Source organism: Lepidochelys olivacea, assembly GCF_965140295.1.
Source record: "Lepidochelys olivacea isolate rLepOli2 genome assembly, chromosome: 2".
NCBI lineage: Eukaryota > Metazoa > Chordata > Testudines > Cheloniidae > Lepidochelys > Lepidochelys olivacea.
In genome coordinates, this window is record NC_140412.1 from 249,775,691 (window position 1) to 249,803,381 (window position 27,691).

Genomic DNA, 27,691 nt, shown 5'->3' on the forward strand with positions numbered 1-27,691 from the left:
CAATATAAAAGTGATTTGTTTTGTAAATTACAGAAAAATATGTTCAGGTCTTCCTTAGTTAAGTGAGCATGCAAAGATCATTTTGCTAGCTCATCACTTGACCGTGTCACCCTTTTCTTTGCATTGCTCTGCTGACTCCCCCTTCTCTATCACATCAAACTTAAGCTACTTGTTTTCACTTTGAATGCACTTCATGGCCTGTCCTTATCCTGATTCACTCTCTGCTATCCTCTGTGATTTGCTATCAAGAAGTTGATTTCCACCTCTGATCAGCCTATGATGCCAACCTCAATCTCCCAGTTGTTAAATTTCCAAACAAGCATCTTCGTGCTTTCTCCCATGCTGCTCCTCCTGTAAACATCTGCAAAACTCATTGATTATCCACCTTCAAAGTCCTCCTTAAAACTCCTTTTCCATAATGCCCACAAAAAAGTGACAACAATTCGGTCACTCGTGCTGAGACAACTGCCTATCATGTTCATCAGTATTGTCTCATTTATTTTCTTGTACTCCTCATCTATTGTCTCTCTTATGCTCAAATAGTACCATTCGCTGGGGTAGGAGCAGTTACTTTTTTCTATTTTATACAGCACCTAGCCAAATGATGTCCTGGCCCATGACTAGGGCCTCTAGATACTATAGTTATACAAATAATAATTAATATGCATTTTACACTTCTAAAGGTTGTATAGTTGTGGGGTTTTGGAAAGGGGGGTTATGTTGCACTAATACCAAACAGCAGAACACTTTGAGTGTAATCTTTGTTCAATTTGGAAACAATAATGTTGAGAAATACATGCATTACAAGTGATTTGAAAATACACCAGTACTGAACATATTTCCTTTATGAAATACATCTTAGATTTAGATAAACACATGGCAATAAATTAGCTGTGCAATTTTTTATATAAAAGCATTACCTTTTCTTTTGTGCATCGTTAATGCTGATGCTATTCCTAATTCTCAGTTCAAATAATTTCATCACTACAACAAATAGCAGGACCCTATCTGAATTTCTAAGGCACTTTTCACTTTAGCAGTTTTTGTAGGAAAACATGCATACTTTTCAGACTGTTTTTCTGACTCCTTCTATGCATTTGGCAACTGTTGCCTTGCAACCTTATTGTAATGTGTGAAGGCAATCTACTCTTCTTAAGTCAGGTTTCAGTGGTATTTTTAAAAAAGCATCATCTGCCAGGTGAGTCAGTGGAACAAAAGCCTTCATTTACTTGCAACCCAGTAAAATGCTTTCTTCTTTGAGTACTTGCTCATGTTGATTCCATTCTAGGTGTGTGTGTGTGCGCCTACATGCACAGTTGTCGGAGACTTTTGCCTTAGCAGTATCCGTAGAGTTGGCTTGCCTAAGAAGTGGCAAAAGAAGAAGAGCCTCCTGGCACCAGAAGGGCAAGGATCTTTGGGCAAAGGACCAATGTCAGGCCATGTGCCCACCCTGGTGCTTCACGGGGTTACTGCGGAGGTTGGTCCCCCCCAGCCCGACTAGGGATCCGACTCCAGGGAGAGGTAGGGAACCATGGTCTCTCCCAGGGCCATCGTTGCCCGAAGTGGCCCTGGCGGCTAAAGAGCAAGTAGGCCTACTGGCACCTAACCAGGCAGCAGACTCAGCTAAGACCCCGACGTCTAAGGGCAAGCCAATCATGGGACCGCCTCATAGGGTGGTGGAGCACCCTTGATCACTGGACCACAGGTGCAGATCTCTATCTCTGTGGCTTTGGACTCCGGCACCGTATCCTAGGTCACCGACTAGAAGGCCCAGGTCCTCAACGCGCTCTCCATCTACAAGACATGGGACACCGGAGTTGAAGCGCTGGTCCTTATACCACTAGTATTGGTGAGCTTCCCATCAGAGATTGCCGTAGCCCAGCTCACCTTCGCCCAGATGGTCTCCAAGATGTTGATCCCCGCCCGGGCAGGACCGCTCCTTGTCACGGCACCAGTCCCATTTCCCTGGTACCATTTGTTGGGAAGGTGCTGTTCCTCGCTTTCACCTTGCCGGTTGCTGATCAGAGTCAGTCGGCAGACTCAGGCCTCGACTGCTCCGCCCTGATCACCAGAAGGGCAGTGGTCCGAGTCGAACTGGGAGTTCAGCCCCTCACCAAGAAGGGGAGATGCACTGCCGACTCGTGAGACCAGTGTGGCACCCTCAGTGATAATGTGCAGCGGGGGCAGTGGCCTGCTCAATGGCCATATTGGTACCCGCGGGGTGTGCCAGTAATGCCGGTCCAGTGTTCTCACCAGCCTTCCCTGGTCACCTTGGACCAACCAGCCCTGGCACCACCAGCCCCGGAATTGGAACGCAGTGCAAAATCCGATGCGGGAGCAGCACACCGAACCCCAGCGCCTAAAGAGCCATCCCTGGAGAGAGAGGGGGAACCTGCTCTTCCACAAGTGGTGTAGTCGTCCCAGATGAAGCGGTGGCAGATCCCTCCCAAATTGGTAGTCCCCCCCAACAATCTCAAGGAGCACCAGGCCCTTCTTAAGAGTGGCTGCTAAGTTTAACCTACAAATTGAGGAGGTCGCAGAAGAGTCCAGTGACCTCTTCAATGTTATATCCTCCTCCACCCCAGCCCGGGTCACGCTGCCTGTCCACCCATGGGTCTTAAAATTGCCAAATGGCTGTGGCAAACCCCCTCTTCCATTCCACCGACTTGTTGCAAGATGGAAAAGAAGTATTAGATCCTTGCAAAAGGGTTCAAATACCTCTACACGCACCCTCCATCGGTGTCACTGGTCGTGTCTGCTGTGAATGAAAGGGCCAGGACATATACTTACCTATCTTCTTCCCAAAGCCTCATACGTCAGATGAAGAATGCAGGTTCGACGCCCTGGACATCAGGAAGGTGCTGGCCTTCTACATAGACAGGACAAAGGCGTTCCATAAGTTGATGCAGTTGTTTGTTACAGTGGCAGACAGAATGAAAGGTCACCCTGTGTCTGCTCAAATGATTTTGTCCTGGATCACTGCCTACATCCCCTACTGCTATGAGCTGGCGCAAGTGCCTCTGCTGGCAATCGTGACGGCACACTCAACTAGGGCACAAGCGTCATCAGCGGTCTTCCTGGCACAGGTACCAATCCAAGAGATCTATAGGGCTGCTTCCTAGTTGTCTGTCCACATATTCATATCTCATTGCACACTTACCCAGCAAGCTCATGATGCCTCTGGCTTTGTAGAGCAGTGCTGCTAGCTGTGTGACCGTGAACTCTGAGCCCACCTCCATGGGCACTGCTTGTGAGTCACCTAGAATGGTATCGACATAAGCAAGCACTCAAAGAAGAAAAAATGGTTACCTACCTTTCATAACTGTTCTTCAAGATGTGTTGCTCATGTCCATTCCATTACCCAGCCTCTTGCCCCTCTGTTGGAGTTGCTGGGAAGAAGGAACTGAGAAGGTGTAGGGCTGGTGGCACCTAATATACTGATGCATGAGCGCGGCACTCCAGGGGGCGCCACAGCTGATCCTATGGATACCACGAAGGCAAAAATCTCGAACGACTACACACATGGGCGCACGCACACCTAGAATGGAACGGATATGAAGAACAACAGTTACAAAAGGTAGGTAACCATTTTATCCTCCCTTTTTAAAGCTACTGAGGATTCTTGTGTTTGCTAGAACCAGGGCTACTTTCATCAATTTCAGACTGATATTGGGGGTACTGATGCAAAAATGCTTATTATTTATTGTAAATTCTAATTTTAGGTTATTACAAGATTGCCTTTTCTGAATTTAAGGAGTAAATTAAACTTACTAATTATTTACATACACATACTGCTTGAAGAATATGGTGGATGATATACTTAAGTTTTTGTTTGTTTGTTTGTTTGATTAAATAAAATGTTCAAACCAATTTAAAGAAATCCCTATGAAATTTCTACTTTTTGTCAAGTAATGACAAACACCAAAAGTGTCAGAGGATGACCTTCTCCCCACTCCCTGCCCCCCAAAATAAAACCTTCAAGTATGTTTGCTTGAATTCAATTTCCATATTCTGAGCACTAATTTAAGGGCTGAGACCAAAGTACCACCTTCTATAGCTGCAGCCTCTCTACCACAGAGCACATATTTGAAGGTCTGTAGCAGTGCTAACTGACTTTAACTATTCTAGGCCTACGCAAGATGGCACTCCTCCAAGTGTGAATCCTCTGCATCTTTGAAGCCAATATGCTCTGAGAACTCAATTTACAGCTAACCTAGAATTTACTGGTTGGGCAGAACTTTGAACTGTGAGATGTAGAAGTTGTTATAAATTGTTATGTTTAATCCAATTACTTTATTAGAATTCCTATTTGATTAGAATTACTAAACTGATAAGGGTGATTTGAAGAATATTTGTCAATAGGTTTTAATAAAGAGTACCAATTTTATGAACAATTTCTTTTCTATTCCATTGTAATAGGCCAGAAACTCAGAAGTTCGATCAAATGCAGCATTATTGTTCGTTGAAGCATTTCCTATTCGTGATCCCCATTTTAATAATGAGGCTATGGATAATGAAATTCAGAAACAGTTTGAAGAACTTTTCGTAAGTTTTCATGAAGACAAAATGTGAAAACAAAATGTTAAGTTAAACATTTGCCAAAATTTACTTGGCAGTAAGACCATTTGAAATACATGTACTGCAATCAATGGAGTAAGGGGATTGAGAATGTTACCCACAGGAAAGAGTGCAGAAATATGCAATTAAATTCCTTTAATCTTGTGCACGCTCTGATTTCTGGTGGAATAGCAATGTTTTGGAAAGGGGCCTAAATACTAATGAAGTGGGGGTCTGAGTTTACATTAATTGAGCTACAAGTATGGTTCAAAAACCTGAGAGAGTGCTTAGGAAAGCCAGATGATACTGGCTTTAACTTTCATTCATTTACTCAGGATACAATGGGTAAGGAGGGCTCTATACTTGATTACTTGACTTTTGTGCTGCAACAGCTGAAAATCTGCAATTCCTAATCTTAAGTATCTGCAGCTCCTATGATGGAGTATCTAAACAGAAGTATGGGGGAGATAAGAGTTAAAATAATGAATTGGAAAGATGAGGGCAAGCCAGTTTATTCCTCAAGCAGTGTTTTATTCTGTCTGGGGAAATTTATTGTATTCACAAGAATAAATATTTGATCACTGAAGATTCCTGGAAATTCCAGGTTTTAAGGTCATTGCCTCACAAACAGTGAACAGTGAGACTTGATAATTAGGTGCATAAAGGCAAACCTCAGGAGTGAGATTTTCAAGTGTTTAAGTGACTTTCATGCACAAGTCTCATTGACTTTCAATAACTTTTGAAAATTCTACTCTAAGAGCCTAACTTTAGGGTGATGTTTTTGAAAATCGTTCCCAATATTTTTATCTTAATTTTGTTTTCTAACCAAAAGTTGTTTAATAATAGCAATAAACACTCATTTGGAGAATATTCCAGATATGGAAATATTTCATAATATCACATCTTATATGGTTTGGTTAAATGCTAATAGCGATGATTTTTGTTTCTTCTTTTAAATATGAACGGAAAGCATGACGATGCATACATGAAATTTGTTTCTCTTCTTCTTTGTTTATAGAGTCTTTTAGAAGATCCTCACCCATTGGTCCGCTCTACAGGGGTACTTGGTGTTAGTAAAATAACATCCAAATACTGGGACATGATTCCTGCCACCATCCTTGCTGAGCTTTTAAAAAAACTAATTGGAGATCTGGCTTTTGATGTAACTTCAGCTGATGTTCGCTGTTCTGTTTTTAAGGTAAGTTTAATAAGCAGACTTTAAAAACTTGTATTGATAGTAAACTTTTAAGTTTTCCTTGAAGCATGTGGCGTGGGTTAAGGGTCAACTTCAGTAGAAGGCGTGCTTTTTATAAAACCTTTTGATTCTTCCTTGAGTTGATCTTTGCATAATTTCCCTTGTGATGTACTTCCTGTATTTAAGTTTTGCAAACCTTCTAGAAAAAATGCCTTCTGGGAATGAACAAACAACCCCTTGTGGAACCAAACATTTAGAGCTGAGTTTGAGTAGCTATGTGATCCCTGACCACCTCAATTCCTCTCTCTCTGGCTACCTGAGGGTGGAAAGACCTCCTTTCCATGCTCTTGGTTTGGTATTTTGATTAGACTTTCTTGTTCAGATAATTGTAAATAACTAAAGATGTATACTTAATTACACAACTGTGTAGAAAATGTTTCCAGCTCAGTTCCAAGGCATCATGTGTGACCCAGAGAGCAAGACCTGGAAAAAAAAAGACAGGTTTAAGTGCTGTGTTTTGTACCCCACTGTCAGTCTTCCCATGGTTGGATGCATATATTACTGTCTGTGTGTTGGGGAAGGCTGTTCCCCAGATAGTTGTTCAGTAAACCAGGATTGATTGATCAACTCCATCTAACAAATGTCAGAAGTGTCAGAAACACTCACTTCCTGGGCATAAACATGTACTCCTCAAGTACAAGAGATGAACAAAAACACTGCCTCAGGTCAGAAGATCTTAAAAGGTAAAACCACTTCATCTGAAATGAAAGGAATTAAGAGATTTTGAGTTGCTCTTTAGCATTTTCTTTTAAAAGGTAATTATAGAAAAAAATACGTAAATGAAACATCTGCTACTATGTTTAGCCTTAAGTTTAAAAATTTTAGTATAGTTTTTGTATGTCTGCTGTTTTTTTTATTTTATTTTTTTATTCAGTGTGATATTTCTGTTGCAGTGTCTGCCTATAATTTTGGACAACAAACTAAGCCACCCATTATTGGAACAGCTCCTGCCAACAGTAAAATACAGTCTCCATGACAATTCTGAGAAAGTGCGAGTGGCTTTTGTTGATATGCTGCTGAAAATTAAGGCTGTCAGGGCTGCTAAGGTAAGATAAATAGGACTTGGTAGGCTGCACACAGGAGATGTAAACAGAACAAGACAATTTATTCTGAAAGATGTATATTTATCAATACCGCAGTCAATCTGTTATTAGAATACTTAACCAATAATTTGCAGAAACTTACAGGAAATTGTTTTATTGGTCATGTATGTCCCATTAAAGGTTTGAGATGTAAAATCCTGGATAGTGGTATTTAAGCATTTCCTGCTATATATTTGAAAATTAAGTTAATGTTATGATTGTCTAGATTCTTGTTAAGTACCATGACCCTAAGTCTAGTGTCCTGTAATCTTCCTGCCTCTCCATGATTGTTTCAATGGAAATGGGGGCATCACTAGGAAATATTGCCACATCAGGAGATTACTGCATCAGAATTTTTGTTATCTCAAATGAGGATCAAACTTTCCATATAACAAGTTAATCTTTTCCTCTTAGATTCTTAGTAACTTTAGTGTGTTCTTGATTGGTACCTCTCAGTTCCTTCTTTAATAACCAGAAGAGTTTCAGCTCTTGCCATTTTCTGTTGGGCCAGTAGCTACTTAAGAAAAAGAGGATACGGAATCAGCCCTCTGGGACCAGAACGGGCAGGAGAAGAAAAAACAGAAGCTGCTTATGGGGCAGGGCCACTACTGGAGAAAGAATGTCCATGAGATCAGAGAAGAAGGGAAACAAGTCACAGAGAATAATGTGTAAGGGAACATGGAGGAGAGAGAGAAATGGAAGAGATGGGATGGGGAGATTAAATAAAATTATCCTTTTTTAAAGAAAAGTTAAAAGCAGTTCAATAGTGGTTACAGTGAGGCTGCAGTGTTCCAAATAGAGGAGGTGGTCACCTCTGAGAGAGATCCCACTCTGAAAAAGTTTAAGCCTGGCTCTAGCTAAAATACTGATGCCAAAGCAGGATTTCCTAATAGTTCTCCTTTCAGCAGAGCTAACATGGAGTGGCAGAAAGATCACTGTGATACTAATGCTTGTGCTTGTACTGCAAGTTAAGCCTCAATGCAAATCTTACCCATCTGACAGAAACTGATTACTATGATATTAATGCTTAGTGCTGGTGTCTTGGAAGTTTGTGCATGTCTCATTACTCTAATGCTAGTCTCAGAGGACATGATTCTAGACTTGCTTGCAAATCTCATCTATCAAAATGCTTTTCTTCATATTTTAAATTTTAATAAGATTTTGAAATTTGAAAAGGCAGCAAATTGCAAATTTCATGTCAACATGTATCTTGGGCCAAGAGCAGCAATTTCTGGGAATGAGGCTGTATTATTTTAGTTTCTAATATGAAAATCCACAGTGGTCATGCATTGGCACATACTTTAGGTTTTCCAAGAGGCATGAGATTCAGCCATCCTAAAAATGCACCAATATCCTGTAGTACACGTGTCTGTGCTGACATGGTTATTGCTATTAGAGTATGGATTGTTCATTTTATTACATTTATTATAGGAGGGGCTCATAGCACTGCCTGTTGTTAAGGTTGCCTATTAAGAATGTGCTGCAGCCCAGAACTACAACTGGTTGAGCAGGACTTCCCCTGCAATTGCAGTTTCTGGTTGCTCCAGGCTGTGCCAGATCCACTGGAATTGGGAATTGGGAGCCTGTCTGATCTGTGTTCTGAATGACACTCCTCTTCACCCCCCACTGATGGCCAGGCAGTGTGGAGAGGAGGAGGGGACTTGTAGCCAGAGCGGGGAGGGATGGGGAATGAGGAGACAGATTTGATGAGGAGCTCGGATGGGACACTGAGATTGGATAAGGAGCCTGGGGAGGGAGACTGGGCCCATGAGCAGATAGGGAAGGAAGTTACTGGAAATTGTGAGGGAGACAGATTGTATGAAGAACTAGGAGTAGGGGGGAACTGGCTGGGTAGGGAACTGAGAATGGGGGAGACTGGGATTAGGGAAGTAGGATTTGCTGGGCAAGGAAACTGGGACTTGTATGAGAAGCCTGAGGAATGGACACTTAGACTGGCTAGGGGAGGTAAATGGACTGGGATGATGAGCTAGGAGTGGGGAAGATCTATAGGGACAGGTTGTAGGAGAATGGAGAGAAGTTTGTGCCCACTAGAGGACACTCTTCTCCAGATCCTAGAATGGAACCCAAGATTCCAAGCCTCACCATTCCTCTGCCATCAATATATATCTGTGAAGCGTACTGGCAAAGTGTCTCATTCCTATTCTGTTGTTAGTCCACATAGAGGATGACAACCTACTATTGCTCTGTTGCTTATCAGCTCAACTGGAAGAGGTCTGGGCCATGGATTTAAAGGTTCCAGCCCTCTAATGACCTATGTAGGTGTTAATATGTTGGCACATGATAGAATGTGTTTGGGTGGTTTTAGGTTTTTTGTGTGCAACTTCCTAGCCTTATTAAAGAAATATTAAAAGAACATTATTAAGTCAAGCACTCTGGGGTTAGGAAATGCCAGAATTAAGCCTGGCTGTGCATTATATCGGTTCTTAATTACATGTTCACATATTTTTTTCCCACCAGATCAATCAAGTTGTGTAGTAAAACAGACTGTTGTCTGTAGGACTCCTGCCTCATTTGTTATAGAAGATGGAGGGTGTGTAGTGAATGAGGCAGGATATTTCAGAAAGAGAAAGTTGGTCTCACGGTTGGAGCAGCTGATGAATGCTGGAGAATTGGGTTCTATTCATGCTTCTGCCACAGAGTTCATACATGATGATAGGAAGTCATTTTTCAGAGATGGCCATTAATTGTGTTCCTCATTTTCTGGGTGCCTGTCTTGAGACCCCGGGGTATCACTTGCAGAAGTACTGAGCACTCAGAGCTCCCATTGACTTCAACTGAAGTCATGCTTGGAACATAATTGCTGTATTATGCTACATATTTTCAAAAAATCAAGTCCTAGGTTTCTCAAATTGGGCACAGAAAATTAGTGGGTACTTCTGACCTTAATCTCTCTTTGCTTCAGTTCCCCATCTATAAAATGTGGATGATCCTACCCTCTCATTTCAGAGGGATAGTGTGAAAATAGAATATTAATGTTTGTGAAGAAATGCTGTAATGGGTACCATAGAAAAAGCCAATGAGGAGATCAATAGTTCTGCCTTCTGGGCAGGGTTTGAATAGTCTGTGGTAAATAATGCCTGGAGCCACATATTTAGAGCCTTGTGTTTTTTGCAAATGCAAAATAGCATAAAACACCATAAAACTAAAAAAAACAGGTGCACTGGGTCGCAGTGCTGCTCAGGTTTGGCCTGGCCACTCCTCTGTCATGATGACAGAAGGGCAATGGGGCCAAAACTGAGTAGTGCTGCGACCTCATGTGCCAGGGCATGACATGCAGAGCACCGCTGCAGGGTGAGTGCAAGGTGGTCTCACTCTCCAGCCCTGTCCCTTAGGATCTTCCTTCTTCACTAGACTGGAGTAGGCTTGCTCTCCATGCCCTCTTCCGTCCCTGGGAATTTTTCTGCAATGTTCATTTTATTTTGTTTTGTTCCCCTCCCAAGAGATAAAACAAAATTTCTGAAAAATTATTGAAAAGAAAAAAGAATTTCACAGGGTTCTACACATACTGAACAATGCGGAGAAAACAAAATATCAAATAACTACTCACTAAGTGAGCACCGTCCATCCTGTGCACAGATGGAGGCAGGGTGCTGTGGAAAAAATAGTATGTTATCCTGTAATTAAAGATTGTGTCATAGTGCACTGGCAACCTTAATTTTGTCATTTACTAACTTCTGAGTGCTTGATTTAGGAAGCATAATGGTCTTTTAATGTAGCCTTTTCTGTTTAATTAAAATAACTTGTTAAGGAAAGTTTATGCAATTGATTTTTCCACTAGGAAAAAGTAGTCTCCAGTAGATTGATAACAGAAAAAGATTTTCCCTAGTAATATGATTGTATTAATTTTTATAGCTTTCTCGTTTTTGTAAAGTTCACTGCCAGCCCTCCTTTCATCAGTAGTTTGTAACTCACAGCCATTTTTTCACTTTATCTTTATTAGTGGGTGGTGAGGGGAGAGATTTCCAACTATATACCATTTCATTTTGACCCAAACCCAGGTTTTTTAAGACTTTTTTTGTCACATTTTTAAAAAAAAAAAGTTTTCAATTTGATCTGAAATGAAACGTGAAGTTCTTGCCTTTAGACAAATTCTAAAGATGAATGCCCAGCATTCCAATCACAGCATACATTTGTTCTTCTGTTATTTGTGAAATAATTTGATTCCATGATTACACACTATCCTAATGCACAGGCAAAAAGAAAAGAATTAAGGTTGTACATGGAACTGTAGCTGTTGCGTTTCTGATCCGAGTGCCCATTTAATGTTTTCTATGTGGAAATTGAAGTAGTAGAATTCCAAGGTATTCACACTCAATTAATTACTTAGGCCTTAATGAACGGTATAGCCACATTGCAGTGGGTAACTGCAAAGATCCACAGTCCTCATTGTGGAAGATCATTGGCAATATGTGGTTGTTTTCACGGCCACTGAATATTGTCTTTTGTGACTGTTTTCCAGATGTATTAATTTGCACCTTCACAAGTTAAATCTCATTTTACTTTCTGGTTACTAGTTTTTCTAGGCTCCCCTAATATTATGTAAAACATACAAGGTTCATGGAAGCATTACATAAAAGTACCATGCAAATATCCATGAGAAGAGTCTCTTGTAAGAGTGGGGGGAAAAAACAACCCTGTCCTCCATTCCTATTATTCTCTGTACATGGTGCAGACACCTATTTTTATTGTAGGTTAGAGTAACCTTTATTTTGTTTAGTATAAAAAGATTTGAGAGGGAAAGAAACAGGCATGTAATACTAAATTCTTATTGGAATATTAAGATGTAGGTTTCTGGAAATGTTCCCTATGTGGTCTGAGTATTTATTTAAAAAAAATTGATATAGTGATTAAGTTTGCATGCAGAGCTGTATTGTTTAAAATATTCTAAATTTTTTAGTAGAGATGAGCTATAGCAGTAGATTGCTATTAGTTTTATTTCCAGTAGGTTGAGTTAATTAAGCTGCCTCTCCATTGACATGTTGGCTTACTGTGCTTGAAAATTGTTGTGTAAAATGTTTTTCCAAAAGGGAATGTGAGGTAAGCTTTCTCACTCTGCATGTGCACTAAATTTAAAATTTTTCCAAAATCTATTTACCTTCATTTTGTTAAAATAGATGGATGTGTTGTTGTTTTAAAACAGACTGTTTAATATTGATACTCTTACATGTTTTGTCATAAGTTACATTTCTTCTTCGAGAGATTTGCACATGTCCATTCTACTCTTGATATTCGTGCTCACAGCCATCAGAAATTTTTCTCTCTATGATACCCGTCAGGTGGCTCGAGCATCCTTTGCTGCCACATGGTGGTATAAAGGGTCAAGCTGCCCCCAAGCTTCATCAGTTCCTTCAGCCTGTGAGTCATTGGAATTGCTTGGCTTGCCTTAGCCAGTGCTCTGTGTGTTGATTGTAAATTAATTGTACATAGTTTACTAGATGTATTGGTTTAGTACTTAGTGTAAGTTTTTTCTTTTTTGGCTCAATTGGGGGTTTTTGTCTATTACTTGGTACTGTATGATGCCTTGATCACTGGGCTTCATCCTGCATCTCTTGCACTAGGCCAATGCCTGTGAGCTATCCACACTCAAGCTGCTTTAAGTGTTTAGGAGAAGTTCATATTCATTGTCAGAACTACAGAGACTTTAAGCGTTGGACAAGGAAAGACAGAGAAGGCCGGCTAAAGTTTTTGCTCATTGAGGCAGCCTTAAGTCCTCTGTTAGAGCCTGGTCAGTCCTACCCTGCACTGAGTGCTTCAGCTTTCATTAGGAGTGCACCTTCTATGCTGCCTGAGTCCCAGTGCACCATCTGTCTAGGAAGAGGCATAAGACCTCTTAAACAGACCACTGAGAGGGGAAGGTTGCCAGGCATAGGGATCAGAATAGAGTGAGGCCAAAACCTAAGCACTGCTCTTCTGTGGCACCGCAGAAGCTGGCACCATTGATTCCAGCACCAAAGCAGATGCAGTCACGTCTGAAGCCTGAGGGAATGCCTTCTACAACTGTGGTACCATGCCATTCTGAGACCATCTCGGTAGTGACCACACTGGAGGAGTTTGTGGCAGCAAGAGATCTGCTGAGCCTTTCAGTGCCAGTTTCTCTGACAGTGCAGGAGACTGTGCTCTCAGTACCAGCAGACAGGGGTGTTGCAGCACTTGGTACCATGTCAACCTCCATTGCTTCAAATTGCAAATCCATCAGTACCATCAGAGGGGAAGCTTGCAACATTGGCTGCTCAGTGTCCTTCTCTGACTTGGCATTGGACTCCGACATCATTGGGACTAGCCCCTACTTGGTCTGCAGGGGGGAGAGTTGTCCTCCACTGAATCGGAGATTGGCTCCTATGTTTCCCACCCTCAGAGCCACTTTCATTCCACTCCACTAAGGCACTACTTCTCTGCTCGGGAACCTTTGGCCACCCCCTCAATGGCTAGGGGGTCACCGGGGCCCATTTTGGAATCCATGGGGTTTCCTTCAGGATTCTAGGTCATATCGGAGATGTTCCTGTTCTGTGTCCTCAGAGAGGCATGGGGCACCTACTCGCCAGGCACTGTGTTCCTGAGCCTGGTGCCAGTCCCCATACCAAACAGCAAGAGGTGGTTCAGGAGGACCTTGCTGGATATCTAGTGGAGGAAGAGCAGTGTCAGCTTGTGCTGGCCTCTTCTTCTGGTGAAGCAGTCTCCTTGGGCATTTTGCCTCCCCCAGATGACTGTAAGGCCACCAAGAGCTGTTGAAGAGGGTGAGGATCCAGGTGAAGGAGGTTAAAGAACCCTCTTAATGCCTGTTGGCATTTTGGCTACAGCCTGGCTTTCAAGAGAGGTCTCCCTGTTAACAAGGCTAGTATGGACCCTATTACGGCTCTCTGGCAGACCCCTTCCTCCAGTCTCAATTTAGGTGAGTGTCTCTTGTGTTGTCAGTGTCCAATGAAGGGGACCAACAAGGGTAACAAGATGTGACCCCCAAATCAAAAGATGAAAAAAACCCCCAAAACCCTACATCTGTTTGATATAGCAGTTTTTATTCTACTGGGAGGTTGCAACTCAGGATTGCCAACCAGCCAGCACTTTTGGGATGGTATGATTTTGATGTTTGGGATTCCATTTTAAATTTAGAGACATGCTGCCAGAGGATGCTAGGTAGGAGTTCCCCTCGTTACCTTATTAGGGGAAATCTGTAGCAAGTTCTGCGCTGTAGGCTGCACTGGATGCACTGGACTCGGCAGCTAGGTCCATGGTTTCTGCAGTGGCCATGTGCAGGAGCTGTTGGCTGCAATCTTTGGGGCTTCCACAAGAGATTCAACAGACTTTACAGGACCTGCCCTTTGAAGGGTCTTCACTGTTTTTGGAGCAAACTAACTCTAAAATCCCTGGCTTGAAGGACTTGACAGGGCAACTCTAAAGTTTTTGCAAAAAGAAAAGGAGTACTTGTGGCACCTTAGAGACTAACAAATTTATTTGAGAATAAGCTTTCATGAGCTACAGCTCACTTCATCGGATGCATTCAGTGGAAGAAGTTTTTGTGGGTGTATACTCCAGTCCCACCCAGTTAGCACTTACACCCACAGCAGACCCACTATTACTTTGTCCTTGCTCCTTGGCAGGATCTGCAGAGAAAAAAAGAGTAGGGGTTGTAGATATAGACCTCTTTCTCCTTCTGTCTCAGCGTCACGGTCTGTTCCATCTAGACACCCAGGGGAAGCTAAACAGGCATTTTGATGAGATGCTAAAGCTCGCCATGCCAGTTTCCATTTTCCCCACACTTGCAAACTGCTTTTCCCACTTTCCCAGTGCTTGGTCCTGGATTAGCTCAGACTGATGGGTATTAAGCACTGGAAGTGGGATATACCCTCCAATTTATTTCTACCCAACCCCCCTGCCCTGTCTCTCTTCAGGGGCCACTCACGAGGCGCTCCTACTACAGGAGGTTCAGTCTCTCCTTCAGGTAGGAGCCATAGAAGAGGTTCTGCAGTGTCACAGAGGAAAAGGGTTCTTTTCCTGTTATTTCCTAATCCTGAAGCCAAAGGGAGATCTCAGACCAATTTTAGACCTGCACCAACAAATACTTCAGAAAGATAGTTTCATGTGGTCACCTTGCCTTCCAGCTTTCCATTATTCTATACCTGTATCCTGGAGACTGGTATGCTGCCCTCAATTTAAGAGATGACTACTCTCATGTGGCATTTTATCAAGGTCACAGAAAGTTTTTCAGGTTCATAGTGAATCACTTTCATTATCAGTTCACTGTGCTGCCTTTTGGCCTGTCAGCAGCTTCTCAGGTTTTCACAAAATATGTCTGGTAGCAGCGTTTCAGAGGAGACTAGGAATACAGGTCTACCATACCTGGATGACTGGCTAGTTAAGGGCTGGTCCAGGGCTCAGGTTCTCTCCAGTGTACAACTCATCCCATCATCCTTCAAAGCTCTAGGTCTGTTTGTCTAAGTTGATCAGTCTTTCCTTTGTCCAGTGCAGAGAATAGGGTTTTTATAGGCGCATTAGTGGACTCTGCTCAGGCCAGAGCTTTCCTTCCAGACACAAGATTCCAAACAATTCATTCTCTTGTGGCAGACCTTAACGTTCCCTCCAACATCAACTCAAAACTGTATGAAACTCCTGTATTACTTCATACACACATGTAGTCCAACATACCAGGCTGCAAAGCAGGACTCATCAAAGTTGGCTGGCCTCCATTTATTCACCAAGTTACCACTGTGCTCACTGTGCCTTCACAGGTACCAACCTTGCTAGATAAGTGGACAGACTCACTCAATGTTTGTGTGGGTGTTCCCTTTGTCTGCCCCGAGCCTTTACTGACACTGGTGATAGATGCATCTGTCCTGGTGTGGGGAGCTTATCTGGATGCCCTCCGAACTCAAAGTTTGTGGGCCTCAAGGGATCTCTTTCTTCACATCAGTGTCAGAGAGCTAAGGGCTGTCTGCCTTGCCTGTCAGGCCTTCCTACCACATGTTAAGGCCAAAAGCTTGTTTGGTGTCTCAGACACTACTGTGGCAATGTTTTACCTCAACAGGCAGGGGGAACCCACTCGTCTCTTCTTTGTCAGGAGGCAGTTCACCTATGGAACTTTTTCATTGCCGATTCAATCCGTCTCAAAGCCGCTTACCTTCCAGGGATGCAGAATGAGTTGGTGGATCACCTAAGCAGATCATTTACAAGTTGTCATGAATGGTTTCTCTGCCCAAATGCATCCAGACAGTTTTCTCAATTTTTCAGACAGACCTATTTGCAAACAAGGGCAACAAGAAATGCCAACAATGTTGCTCCTTACAAGGCCAGAGTCGTGGTTCCATCGCAGATGGTTTCCTGCTACCCTGGACAAACAAGCTCTACAATGCTTTTCCCCACAATCCCATTCCTGCAAAGAGTCCTCCTAAAGAACAAGCAGGATCAGGTCTAAGTTATGTTACTAACCCCAATGTTACTATGCTATGTTACTAGCCTTGATACACTGGTTCGCCATTGTATTGGATCTGTCAGTTGCAGCTCCAATTTCGCTCCTGTTGTACCTGAACTTGATCTCCAAAGATAATGGTCAGCTGCTCCACCAAACCTGTGGTCCTTCATTTAACAGCCTGGAGGCTCCATGGCAAAGTCGTAGAGGGAGTCTTGCTTGAAGCAAGTTCACCATGTCTTGTTAGAAAGCCCTCTACCAGAGCTGCTTACATGTCAAAATGGAGGCCTTTTTCGGTCTGGTCTTGCCAGTTTGGGGGTCTCGCCAATGCAGTCCTCTCTCCAGCATTTATTTATTATGCTGGATAGAGGACTATTTATTGCACTTAAACAGCAGTAGTTAATGATTCTTCTACCAAATGATTCTGGTAGTAATATCAGTTTTCCATCCCTATGTAGATAACTATTCTATATTTTCTAATGATATAACAATCAGATTTGTGAAGGGACTGGAAAAGTTGTACCCTCAAATAAGGGAACTTATCCCCACCAGAACTTGAACTTTAGATTTGTCAAAGCTCATGGGGCCACCATTTAAGCCTCTAACAACATGTTCCTTACTGCACCTATCTCTAAAGGTGGCTTTCCTGATAGCTATCGCTTCGGACAGGAAGGTAGCCAAATTGTGTGCTCTGACATCCGAACCACCTTATACAATATCCTTTTAAGGATAAGGTGTACTTGTGCCCTCATCCAAGATTTCTCTCAAAAGTGGTATTTAATTTTCATATTAACCAGTCAATTTACTTTCCTACATTTTACCCCAAACCACATGCCAACAGAGGAGCAACGTTTGCACACCTTAGATGTCAGAAGAGTGTTGGTATCCTACATAGGGAGGATTAAAGCGTTTTGTTTGTCAGCCCAGCTATTGGTGGCCATAGCAGGCAGATGAAGGGTCATCCTGTCTCTTTGCAAAGAATTTTGTCTTGGATAACTTTCTGCCTTCATGTTTGTTATGATCTGGTAGGCATTTCCCTGCTGGGCAGACTGACAGTACATTCCATGATATGGCAGGCAGCCTCTAGAGTGTTCCTCGCTCAAGTCTAAATCCAGGACATTTGTGGAGTGGCAGTCTAGTGTTCAGTTCATACCTTTGCATCCTATTATGCCAGTACTCCGTACTCCAGACATGATGCTAAATTTGGACAAATTGTACTCCAGTCTGTGTGTACATGAACTCCATCATACATTATGGCTTGTGAGTCACTGAGTGGAATATACATGTGCAATCACTCCCAAAAAAAAAAAATTGCTTCTAGCCTTTCATATCTGTTGTTCTTAGAGATGAGTTGTACATGTCCATTCCACGACTTGCCCTCCTACCCCTTGGCTTCAGAGTTGTCCGGCAAGAAGGAAGTGAGGGAGCTCAGGGATGGGTGAGCCCTTCATACTGGCATGCACTGGTGCATGGCAGAAGAAGGTGCTTAAGCTGCCCTAATGGGTACCACTGAGGAAAAAATTTCTAATGACTGTGCACAGGGTGCACGCACACCTGGAATGAACATGTGCAATACACGTTGAGGAACAACAGTTACAAAAGGTTAGTAACTGTTTTTCTTTAAATAAATAGGAAATGTGTACTTTTGTTAAGTATTGAATGTTGGAAAATATGTTTTCAATAAGCCCTTGTTAGTAAAGTGATTATTAGGAGAGGCTGATCTATTGAGCTGCATGCGGTAACACCATATTTTGTAACCACAAGGGAAAAACTGCTGTATTTAGTGAGCCATAAGGAAGAAGATTTTTCAGTGCCTAATAACAATTCCAAAACTTTTTTTGAAATCACATATCTAAAAGCATAGACCTAATTAATTCAAGACCTTGCCACAAAAATGACAGATGTAAAGTAGTAGCATTACTATTGCATAACTAAGAATTTACTCCCTGCATTCCATGTCTGTAATGCAGTAGCTGAGACAGGACTGAAGTAGTGGCAGCTGATGGCATGGGCTAATCTTTGGTGGATATATCTGGAAGGTAGCTTGTGCACTAATCACCCTTACAGCTGCCTCAACCTAAAATTTTCATAGGTAGGGAATTTAACTCTCTCTGAAGCTGGGAGTGAGACGTGAGTAAGAATCCTGAATAACAGTTTTTGCGATGATATTTTCAAAGTATTACTACTGCAGGTAAGTAATTCTTCCTTATCAACTGAACTGAATAAAGAATTTTAGGTACACTGGATTGTAATTGCGAGAGTTGGAATTTGATTAATACACTCAATATGCTATGTATTGCACCTGAATAATGCTAGAGTACTGGTTCTATATAGTGCTATGTATTTTAGTATTTTACTCCTAAACAATACATTTTACTTTTGTTCAGTCAGTGTTTTGGTGCAGAAAGTACTGTTAACCAAAAAAAATTGTAATATCTTGTTTCTCTTTCCCTTCTTCTGTTGCCCCTTTAACTTCCTCCCCTTCTCACTTTAAAAAAAAAATTTCAAAAGTTCTGGAAAATTTGTCCCATGGAGCATCTTCTGACTCGTCTTGAAGTTGATTCACGTCCTGTGTCACGCCGCTTAGTAAATCTCCTATTCAACTCTTTCTTGCCTGTTAATCAACTTGAGGAGGTATGGTGTGAACGCTGTGTAACACTAATCCAGATGAATCCAGCAGCAGCCAGAAAGTTCTATCAGTATGCTTACGAGTATACTGCTCCCACCAACATAGGTAAAGTACTGGACACTACAAGAGTCCTGGAAATGTCAATTTTATATTACTTGTTTAACACTTAGTTTGTCTCCAGTACTTGGGGGCCTTCAGTATTGTCAAATGGCTGACTCTACAAAAATCTCTTCTGAAAAATTCTTCCAAATTTCCCTAATTGAAAATGTTCTTAGACCAGCAGTATCAGGGAGATACATTGCAGGAAGTTTTCTTTCTAGCGAAGAATGCTATTGAATCCATGCCAGCAAGCAAACTAGCAGAGTGGTTTTATTTCCAGAACTTGCTAATGTCAGAAAGAAATAAGGAATCTGCACAGGTTGATTCCATGCTCAAGACATCAGGTCACCCAAAGAACAATCCCTACACATGCATTCTAGAGATGAGGGTGGTTGTGTGGACACTGAGAGATTTCAAAGATAGTAGCCTAATTATGTGTTCTGTAAAGATTGTGGATTTATGTCCGGGGGGGAGTGATGGTTATCAGGGCACATAAGACTCAGTCACTTTTACTCCCTACCTTCAGGGAGAGGGAGTCTTCCTTGTGGTTGCTGGGTATCCTCTCCCTGACACCAACCAGCCTCTCAGCCAATCGACCACGCTTCTCCGGACTATGCCAGCCCTAACTTCATCTTGCAGGTTAACAATAGGTGCACCCTGAATCACTTGGAATCATTCCTTTTTGATATCAAGCCTCTGACATTGGTTACTCACAGAAATTCCAGATCATCAGCCTCCAAAGGTGCAGTGTACCCCAGATTACCAGTTTTATCTTAAACCATTGCTTCTGTAAACCACACAGTACTTGTAAGCACTTACAATAAAACAAAAGTAGATTTGTTTTAAGAAAGAATAAAGATTTAACTAGAAGTGAAAGAAAGTGATGGGAACAACTGATTACAACTCAAAACAAAATCATAACATGTGAACCTAGGTTTACTCTTGTCAATAGTTACCTTTCCTATATAATAAAGTAAGCTTCCTACCCCCAGAAAGTTCAGCCCCGTAGAGAGCTGGCTGGTTTCACAAGAATCAGGATCCAAACATTCATGAAAGTCCCCTGCTCCTTAAAGGATTTCTTCAGTGAATGGATACAGAACCTTTCCTTACATTTGGTGATACAAATGTACAACAGTCTTTTGTATTTATTCACAACCAGGGTGATCTTCTGCCTGTTATAATGTTCCTTGTCACCTCCAAGTGGTTTATGTTGTTTTGTGTTGTCTTTGATGGCTTTCCATTGTTCTGGGTTGTGGCAAAGATAAATAATAGAGCCTTTCATTACTTTGCTGTCTGAGTGACAGCTCCCTTTTGCTTTAATGGCTCATCACCAAGACACACTACCCCGATGACTTAGGGTACATCTACATTTAAAATGCTACCCATCCTCCTAGGTAATCCATTTCCCCAAGAGAAAGTAGCTAGGTCAATAGAAGAATTTTTCCATTGACCTAGTGCTGTCTGCACTGCGGGGTTTAGCAATGCCACTCTGGTGTGGATTTTTCACCATGGTAACTCAACAGCCTAATCTTCTAGTGTAGACCAAGCCCAATTTTTACTCCCAAGTCCATAAAGCATACTTTCAATATAAATACATTATTCTTGAAATATTATCCATACATACATACATCTTGAAATGATTGAGTCTTGACCAGGAGTTTTCTGTAGATACCTTACGTTACTTATTATGGATAAATCTCCTGTAAGACTGAGTTTGGTGCAGTGGGTGTCTTAGCTCTGAGGTGAGAGTTTGCAAATAACAGGGGACCCTTTGCCAAGGAGTCTCCATGTCACAGAGAGCCATCATGTTTTGAGACTAGTTCATTGAAGTAATAGCTATTGCAAATAAATTTAGTATAGCTTCCTGTGATCTTTTCTCTGGAGAAAAATACCAAACAAGGGGATTGTGTATTTTTTGTTTTGTTTTTTGTTTTGTTGTTTTCAATGATTGGATCAGAAAGGGCGGTGATTACTTAAACCACAAGTGTTTCATATTTGAATATATTAAATTTACTTTAATGGAATTGGTATCTTATATACTAGCTGTGTCTGGTTCTTATCTCCCACTTCCTCAAATTTTTATAATTACCTGTAATATCATCTGTTGCTGATAAAGGGTTCTTAAGTGGAATGGTTGTCTAAATTATCTACTTTCAAAATTTAGCTAAATTCATGCTCACTATTCGGCGCTGCTTGAATGCCTGCATTCAGAGAGCAATAAAAGAAAATAAAGATGATGAAGAAGAAGAAAGTGAAAAGGAGAATATAAGTGTAAGTAAAATAAGGCTTTTACTTTATGCTGAGTACTAACAACTTTTTAAAATAGCACTTATGTTGTGAGAGACAGGAAAGTAAACATGAAAGAGGAAGACCATAAGGGGAACAAATGGTGATCTCTAGGGATAGGAAGACAGGAAAAAGTGGCGATCAAGCCACTGCTGTGATGTGAGAAAGAGTGGCAAGTAGCTTAAGAAGCAAGAGGAATTCCAGGCATACTTAAAATGGGTGCTTGTCTCATACTGATGGTTATTCTAAGTATACAATAGTAGAAATTATTTTGCAATTGTATTTATTCAAATATGGATCTATCAAAATGACTATATTTATGCACAGATTAAGTCTGAGTTGCAGCATTCACATCCCCATATAGTAAGCATAGCTCCTTTGTTAAATGAAAAGTTCAGAAAAAGGTTTTCAATTTTTGAAACATAATTTTAACCTTCATTCATATTATACAGTGTTAGCTATTTTAATCCCCAAATGTTTGCATTTTAGATGCTAAATAATGTGTTGTCAATAAACGATGTGGCTTCCATGGCAAGTTTACTGGAGATTACTGTAATTCTCTGGAGAAGTATTCACAAAGCACTGGATCACAATGAAGAAGCCAAAGGTTACACAATCAGAAAGTTTGCCTCTGTACTGCCAGAATATTTTAAAGCTTTTAAGGTAAACTTTAATATCACAGGTTAAAATTGTGGCAAATTTAAAATATAGATGAATGACTTCCTAGAAACCTGTATTCTTTTATTTTAAATTATTTTTAATTCTAGTGCTTGCATGGCATATGTGCACATGTCCCTTGTCTGTCTTTCTGCAATTGTGTTTTCATATGGTGTTTGGATGATGCCATGAACTAAAAAGTGGCTGGAGTGAGGTCCTTGGAATTTCCTAAACAAAAGAGGTTTCAGAGTAGCAGCTGTGTTAGTCTGTATTCGCAAAAAGAAAAGGAGTACTTGTGGCACCTTAGAGACTAACCAATTTATTTGAGCATAAGCTTTCGTGAGCTACAGCTCACTTCATGCATCCGATGAAGTGAGCTGTAGCTCACGAAAGCTTATGCTCAAATAAATTTGCTAGTCTCTAAGGTGCCACAAGTACTCCTTTTCTTTCTAAACAAAAGAGAGTGCTCTAATTTCACAAAGAGTCTGGCAGATAGCTCTTGAGGCTCCCCTGCAGAACAAAATATTCAGTGTTAAGTCATATGAGGAGTTTCCCCCCACCATTCTGAATAATCACTACCCCAGTTCCTCTTTCACTACTTGAGCAGACAACTTAGAAACACCAGACTCTTCTTCCCCTCCTTGCACTTGTTTTTGCTATCTTAATTCTGCCTTGTAGTGGGCATTCTCTTGATGCACTTGCTCATTGTTAGGCGTTGACATGTTTGGCTCAGTTAGTTCCATTAATCTTCATAGTGTTGGCCCAGTTGATCTGTTCACCTAGTCCTGCGGTATTCCTCATGAGAGATGCCAAGCTCTGTTCGTTACTAATAGTACATGTGCTGCCTGTGATACCTTTGGAAGGATCATCCAAATGAAGGCTTCTCTTATTTGTGTGAGTTGTGCTCTGAGAGCCCTCAAGGACTGTGAAAGCCATCTGAAAGCTTCCTTAGTGGAAGAATTATCCTTTCTTCTTTGAGTAGTGTCCCTAAGGGTGCTCCACTCTTGGAACATTTTTGCCCTCTGTACCTCACATCGGAGATTTTAGGTAGCAGTGCCCGTTTGGCCTGCGCATACATGTTGTGCCATGCACCAGTGCAATATAGCGTTGCACAGGTGAACCGCCCTCTCAGTTCCTTCTCAGCCGCCTTAGCCCAAGATGGAGCCTCAGTAGCCTCTGAATTGAGATTACCTAACTTGTATTTTTTTTCTCTTGTTCAAGATAGTTTGTTAGTTCATGGAGTTTCTGTTAGTTCTTATACTCCCTTTTTTCTTTTTTGAGTTTTAAAAAAAATTCTTACTGGAATAGTGAACTGTTCACCATCCATAGTTATTTTTTTCTTTTTTCTTCCATCTGGGGAAGAGGAACCTGGAAAGGGTATGCCCAGCTCCCCCGGGTTTAAATGTTATCTTTCCTGCCAAGAGGCTATCCCGGTCAGTGACAGACATAACCGAAGTCACATGTCCCTCAAAAGTATAATTTCTGCCAGAAATTAAGGTCAAGGGCCAGAAAACTCTGAAGTAAAACTGCATCTGCTTATGACGGAGAGTTTGCTTCAACCAGCTTCCAACCCCAACCCAGGGATTTTTACTGTCCAACGGTCCCTGACGAGGCTGTCTCCATCAACTTCCTTGGCACAATACTCCCCCCGCAGCTTCCAAGAAAAAATTCCTGGATTCCTCTCAAAAAGCTTCCAGAAAGCAGGCTTCAAGTCCCTTGGGTAGAGAATCTACCACGAAGAGATGATCTCCGATCAGGTCGACCACCTCAGCACTCACTGATCTCTGGCTCAGTACTCACAAGGCTGCAGGCTCCTCAGGTACCGTCATTGCCGGCAAGCCTAAAGACTCTAAGAATTCAGTCTGTTAAACCTTGGGTTGAGTGCAGTAGCTATCTTTAAAAATCTCACATTGGTACCTTCTTTGCATTTTGTCAAATTGGCAGTGAAAGTGTTCTTTAAACAAAGATGTGCTGAGTCGTCATCCGAGACTGCCATAACATGAAATATATGGGAGAACGTGGGTAAAACAGAGCAGGAGACATACAATTCTTCCCCAAGGAATTCAGTCACCAATTTAATTAACGCATTAATTTTTTAACTAGTGTCGTCAGCATGGAAACATGTCCTCTGGAATGGTGGCTGAAGCATGAAGGGGCATATGAATGTTCAACATATCTGGCACGTAAATACCTTGCAATGTAGGCTACAAAAGTGCCATTCAGACACCTGTTCTCACTTTCAGATGGCATTGTAAATATGAAGCAGGTAGCATTATCTCCCATAAATGTAAACAATCTTGTTTCTCTTAGTGATTGGCTGAACAATAAATAGGACTGAATGGACTTGTAGGCTCTAAGATCCCAAGATCACAAATGGGAAATAGACACCACCATATTTCTACACTGGGGCATCCCCAAGATAGACTTATTTGCCACAGTCAAAAACAGCAAATGCTCTCAGTTTTCCTCCAAGGCCGGTCTGGGTCACCACTCTCTGATATGCCTTTCACTTCCAATGGAACAGAAGTCTCCTCTGTGCATTTCCACCGATTCCTGTAATATCCACGATCCTGCTTAAGATAGAGGAAAAAAACAGGGTTATACTTGTAGATCCCATGTGGCCGAGACAAATGTGATTCCCCTACCTTACTCAGCTTGCTGTTTGCCAACCAATCACTCTCCAGCCACTCATTTGCTCTCTTAGGATGCCAGCTAGGTCCATCACCTCAATCTACAGGTTCTCTGGCCTAAGGCATGTGTGGTCAATGATTCAAGAGCTTAGAAATGATGTGCTCTGAGGACGTAAAGGCGGTGCTGTTACATAGCAGGAAAAAACTACTCATGACACACATATCCAAAAGTGGAAGAGATTCAAACTCTGATGTGACTCAAGACATTTTCCTCCTACATCCTTTCCACTATCATCTGTGCTAGATTATATCCTAGAACTAAAAAGGTCAGGATAATCTCTAACTTCTGTAAAAGTGCACCTCGCAGTGTCACAGCCTTCCATCATAAGATAGAGGGTTATTCTGTTTTTCTTATCCCACAAGAAGGTTTCTCAAAGGTCTGGGTAACCTCTTCTTAGAAATCTGATGCCATACACCAACACTGAACCTCAGCTTGGTCCTCAGGTGTCTAAGACCATCTCCTTTCAAATCATGGCCACCTGCTCCCTTCTACACCTCTCTGAAAACTGCATTTCTAGTAGCCATTACTTTTGCTTGAAGAGTGGGAGAGAGAGGGGTTCTAATGGCATATTTCTCCCCCTTTCCAGTCTTATTTAAAGATGTCACACTACAACTGCAACCCAAGTTCCTACCAAAAATATATTTGGACTTCCACATAAACCAATTTATCCACCTCCTAGTTTCCTTTTTGAAACCACACTGAAACACACTCAATGTCAGGAGTGCTTGCACTAGCCTCCTATCTAGATAGGACTAAACCCTTCAGGAAATTTCCCATACTATTTCTCTCCATTGTGGACAGATCTAAGGGATCCTCAGTCTGCAAAAAGACTCTCTAGGTCAGGGGTCAGCAACCTTTCAGAAGTGGTGTGCCGAGTCTTCATTTATACACGCTAATTTAAGGCTTCACATGCCAGTAATACATTTTAACGTTTTTTAGAAGGTCTCTCTATAAGTCTATATGTTATATAACCAAACTACTGTTATATGTAAGGTAAACAAGGTTTTCAAAATGTTTCAGAAGCTTTATTTAAAATTAAATTAAAGTGCAGATCTTATCAGTTTAGTGTGATCCTTGCTGAGTTTTCCAATGTCTGGCATGTATTTGGATACTTTAAGCTGCACACAGGCTTCTGAGTGATCAGTTGTTAACCGGCTCTGAGAGGGACAGAGGACAGATTTCATGTGTGAAAATACCTGTTCACACAGGTATGTGGATCCAAATGCTGAAAGCATTGCAAACACAATTTTCTTCAAACAGTTAAATTTCACTGGCAGGGACATCCAGCAGGTCAGAATAGAGGCCCCATGATCTCTCTCAGTAGCTTCAAGTGCGCTTCACAGATCCACAAACTTTGATGTCCGCAGTTCTGAGCTTTTTAACTGAATGAGTTGCATTTCGAAATCTTCAACACCAATCCACTGAAATACAGACACGTCCAAGGCGCTTTTGTTGAACTTTTCAGGTTTAATTAGAAAAGAAAGCATTGGGCCAAATCGCTGGAAATCTTGAAATCTGTCAGAAAATTCTGATTCCAGTTCTTGCATGTACTTTCCAATCTCATCGACATTGACAGTGCAATGTGTGGATAGCTCTTTTATGAGTTGGAAGTAGTGGAAAGTAGAAGTTTGAATATTCCTGGAAAAAACTGCTTAGTTTCACAACAAATGCTTTCCAGGCTTCATAAAGATCCAGAACTGTTTGCCATGCACCTGGAGACAGAAGTTGAGTTTGTTTTGGTGAGCGGTGATATCAGTTAGAAACATGATCTTACACAGCCATTTGTCATCATCCAGTTCGGGGTAGTTTTGTTCTTTTTCCGACAAAAAGGCCTTGATTGCATCAAAACAGTTTACAAAGTGAATCAAAACCTTGCCACGACTTAGCCACCGAATGTTGCTGTGAAGTGGGATGTCGTTATAAGCATTATCCATCTCTTCTAGCAGTGCTTGAAATTGTCGGTGAGTCAAAGCAAATTGAGCAACAAGGAAATTCACAATTCACACCACCGTATTGATCACATTATTAAGCTCTGAATTAGACATTTTAGCACAAAGGTTTTGTTGATGGATGATGCAGTGAAATTTGACTGTTGGGCGGCCAATTTGATCTTCAAGTAACTTTACAAATCCCTTCTGTTTTCTGACCTTGGCAGGAGCACCATCTGTTGTCACACAAAATATTTTTCTGATGTCAACTCCTTGTTCTTCAAAATGGTGTACAAAACTTTCCAGTTTATCTTCCCCCTTTGTTGTGCCATGCAGGGGTTTTAGGCAACAAAGTTCCTCTTGGATTTCATAGGAAGCACAATATCTTGCAACAGCTGCCAAACGCGGAACGTAGTTTATATCCACGCTCTCATCAACTGCAACACTAAACACTGCTGTGTCTTTCAATGCAGTTGTCTGCTTTTCCTTAACATTTTCTGCCATTTCACTTATGCGTCTCTCAACTGTTCTGGCAGAGATGGGCAGTTCTTTTATTCTAGATATGATTGTATCTTTATTTGGCAAATCATTGAACAAAATCTCCAAACTGCTGAGAAAAACTTTTTATATAGTCCCCATCTGTAAATGGCTTTCCGTTTTTTGCAATGCACTGTGCAATCTTGTAACTTCCTTCTCTAGCTTGATTTTTACTTACACTTAAGCTTTTAAAAACACTGCTTTGCTTCTCATAGGCTGCTACTGCCTTTTTGATTGATTCAGTCATCTACTTCGTCAAGAAAGGTTTTCTCATGCTTTGTTTCAAAATGTCGTCAAACACTTGATGTGCAACAAACAACACTTTCGTAACAGAAAGCACAAATAGCACGGTCCTTCTTTTCAATAAATCCAAATGTGTCAGTCCAAGCAGGCTGAAATGATCAGACATCTAGCTTTGCTTTCTTAGGAGCTGCCATTTTGTCAAATGTTCCCTTCAACTCTCAGTGGGGAAAAACAATGGCGATAGACGGCAGGCATGAGGTCAAATGCAGCATGGTCTGGTATAAGCAATTTTAAGATGGGGGTGCT

The 27,691-nt window shown here is 41.5% G+C and overlaps 1 protein-coding gene across 4 annotated transcripts in view; it reads left to right on the plus strand.

The window, feature by feature from the left end:
- NCAPG2 (non-SMC condensin II complex subunit G2) overlaps positions 1–27,691 on the plus strand; it is a 125,578-nt gene that overhangs the window by 49,404 nt on the left and 48,483 nt on the right. For all 4 annotated transcript variants that reach the window (XM_084619523.1, XM_084619520.1, XM_084619521.1 and 1 more), the window contains exons 11-16: positions 4,420–4,545; positions 5,576–5,755; positions 6,706–6,858; positions 18,827–19,049; positions 21,208–21,314; positions 21,819–21,992. In XM_084619523.1, coding sequence (XP_084475649.1) covers positions 4,420–4,545; positions 5,576–5,755; positions 6,706–6,858; positions 18,827–19,049; positions 21,208–21,314; positions 21,819–21,992 — 963 coding nt within the window. The remainder of the gene's footprint in view (positions 1–4,419; positions 4,546–5,575; positions 5,756–6,705; positions 6,859–18,826; positions 19,050–21,207; positions 21,315–21,818; positions 21,993–27,691) is intronic.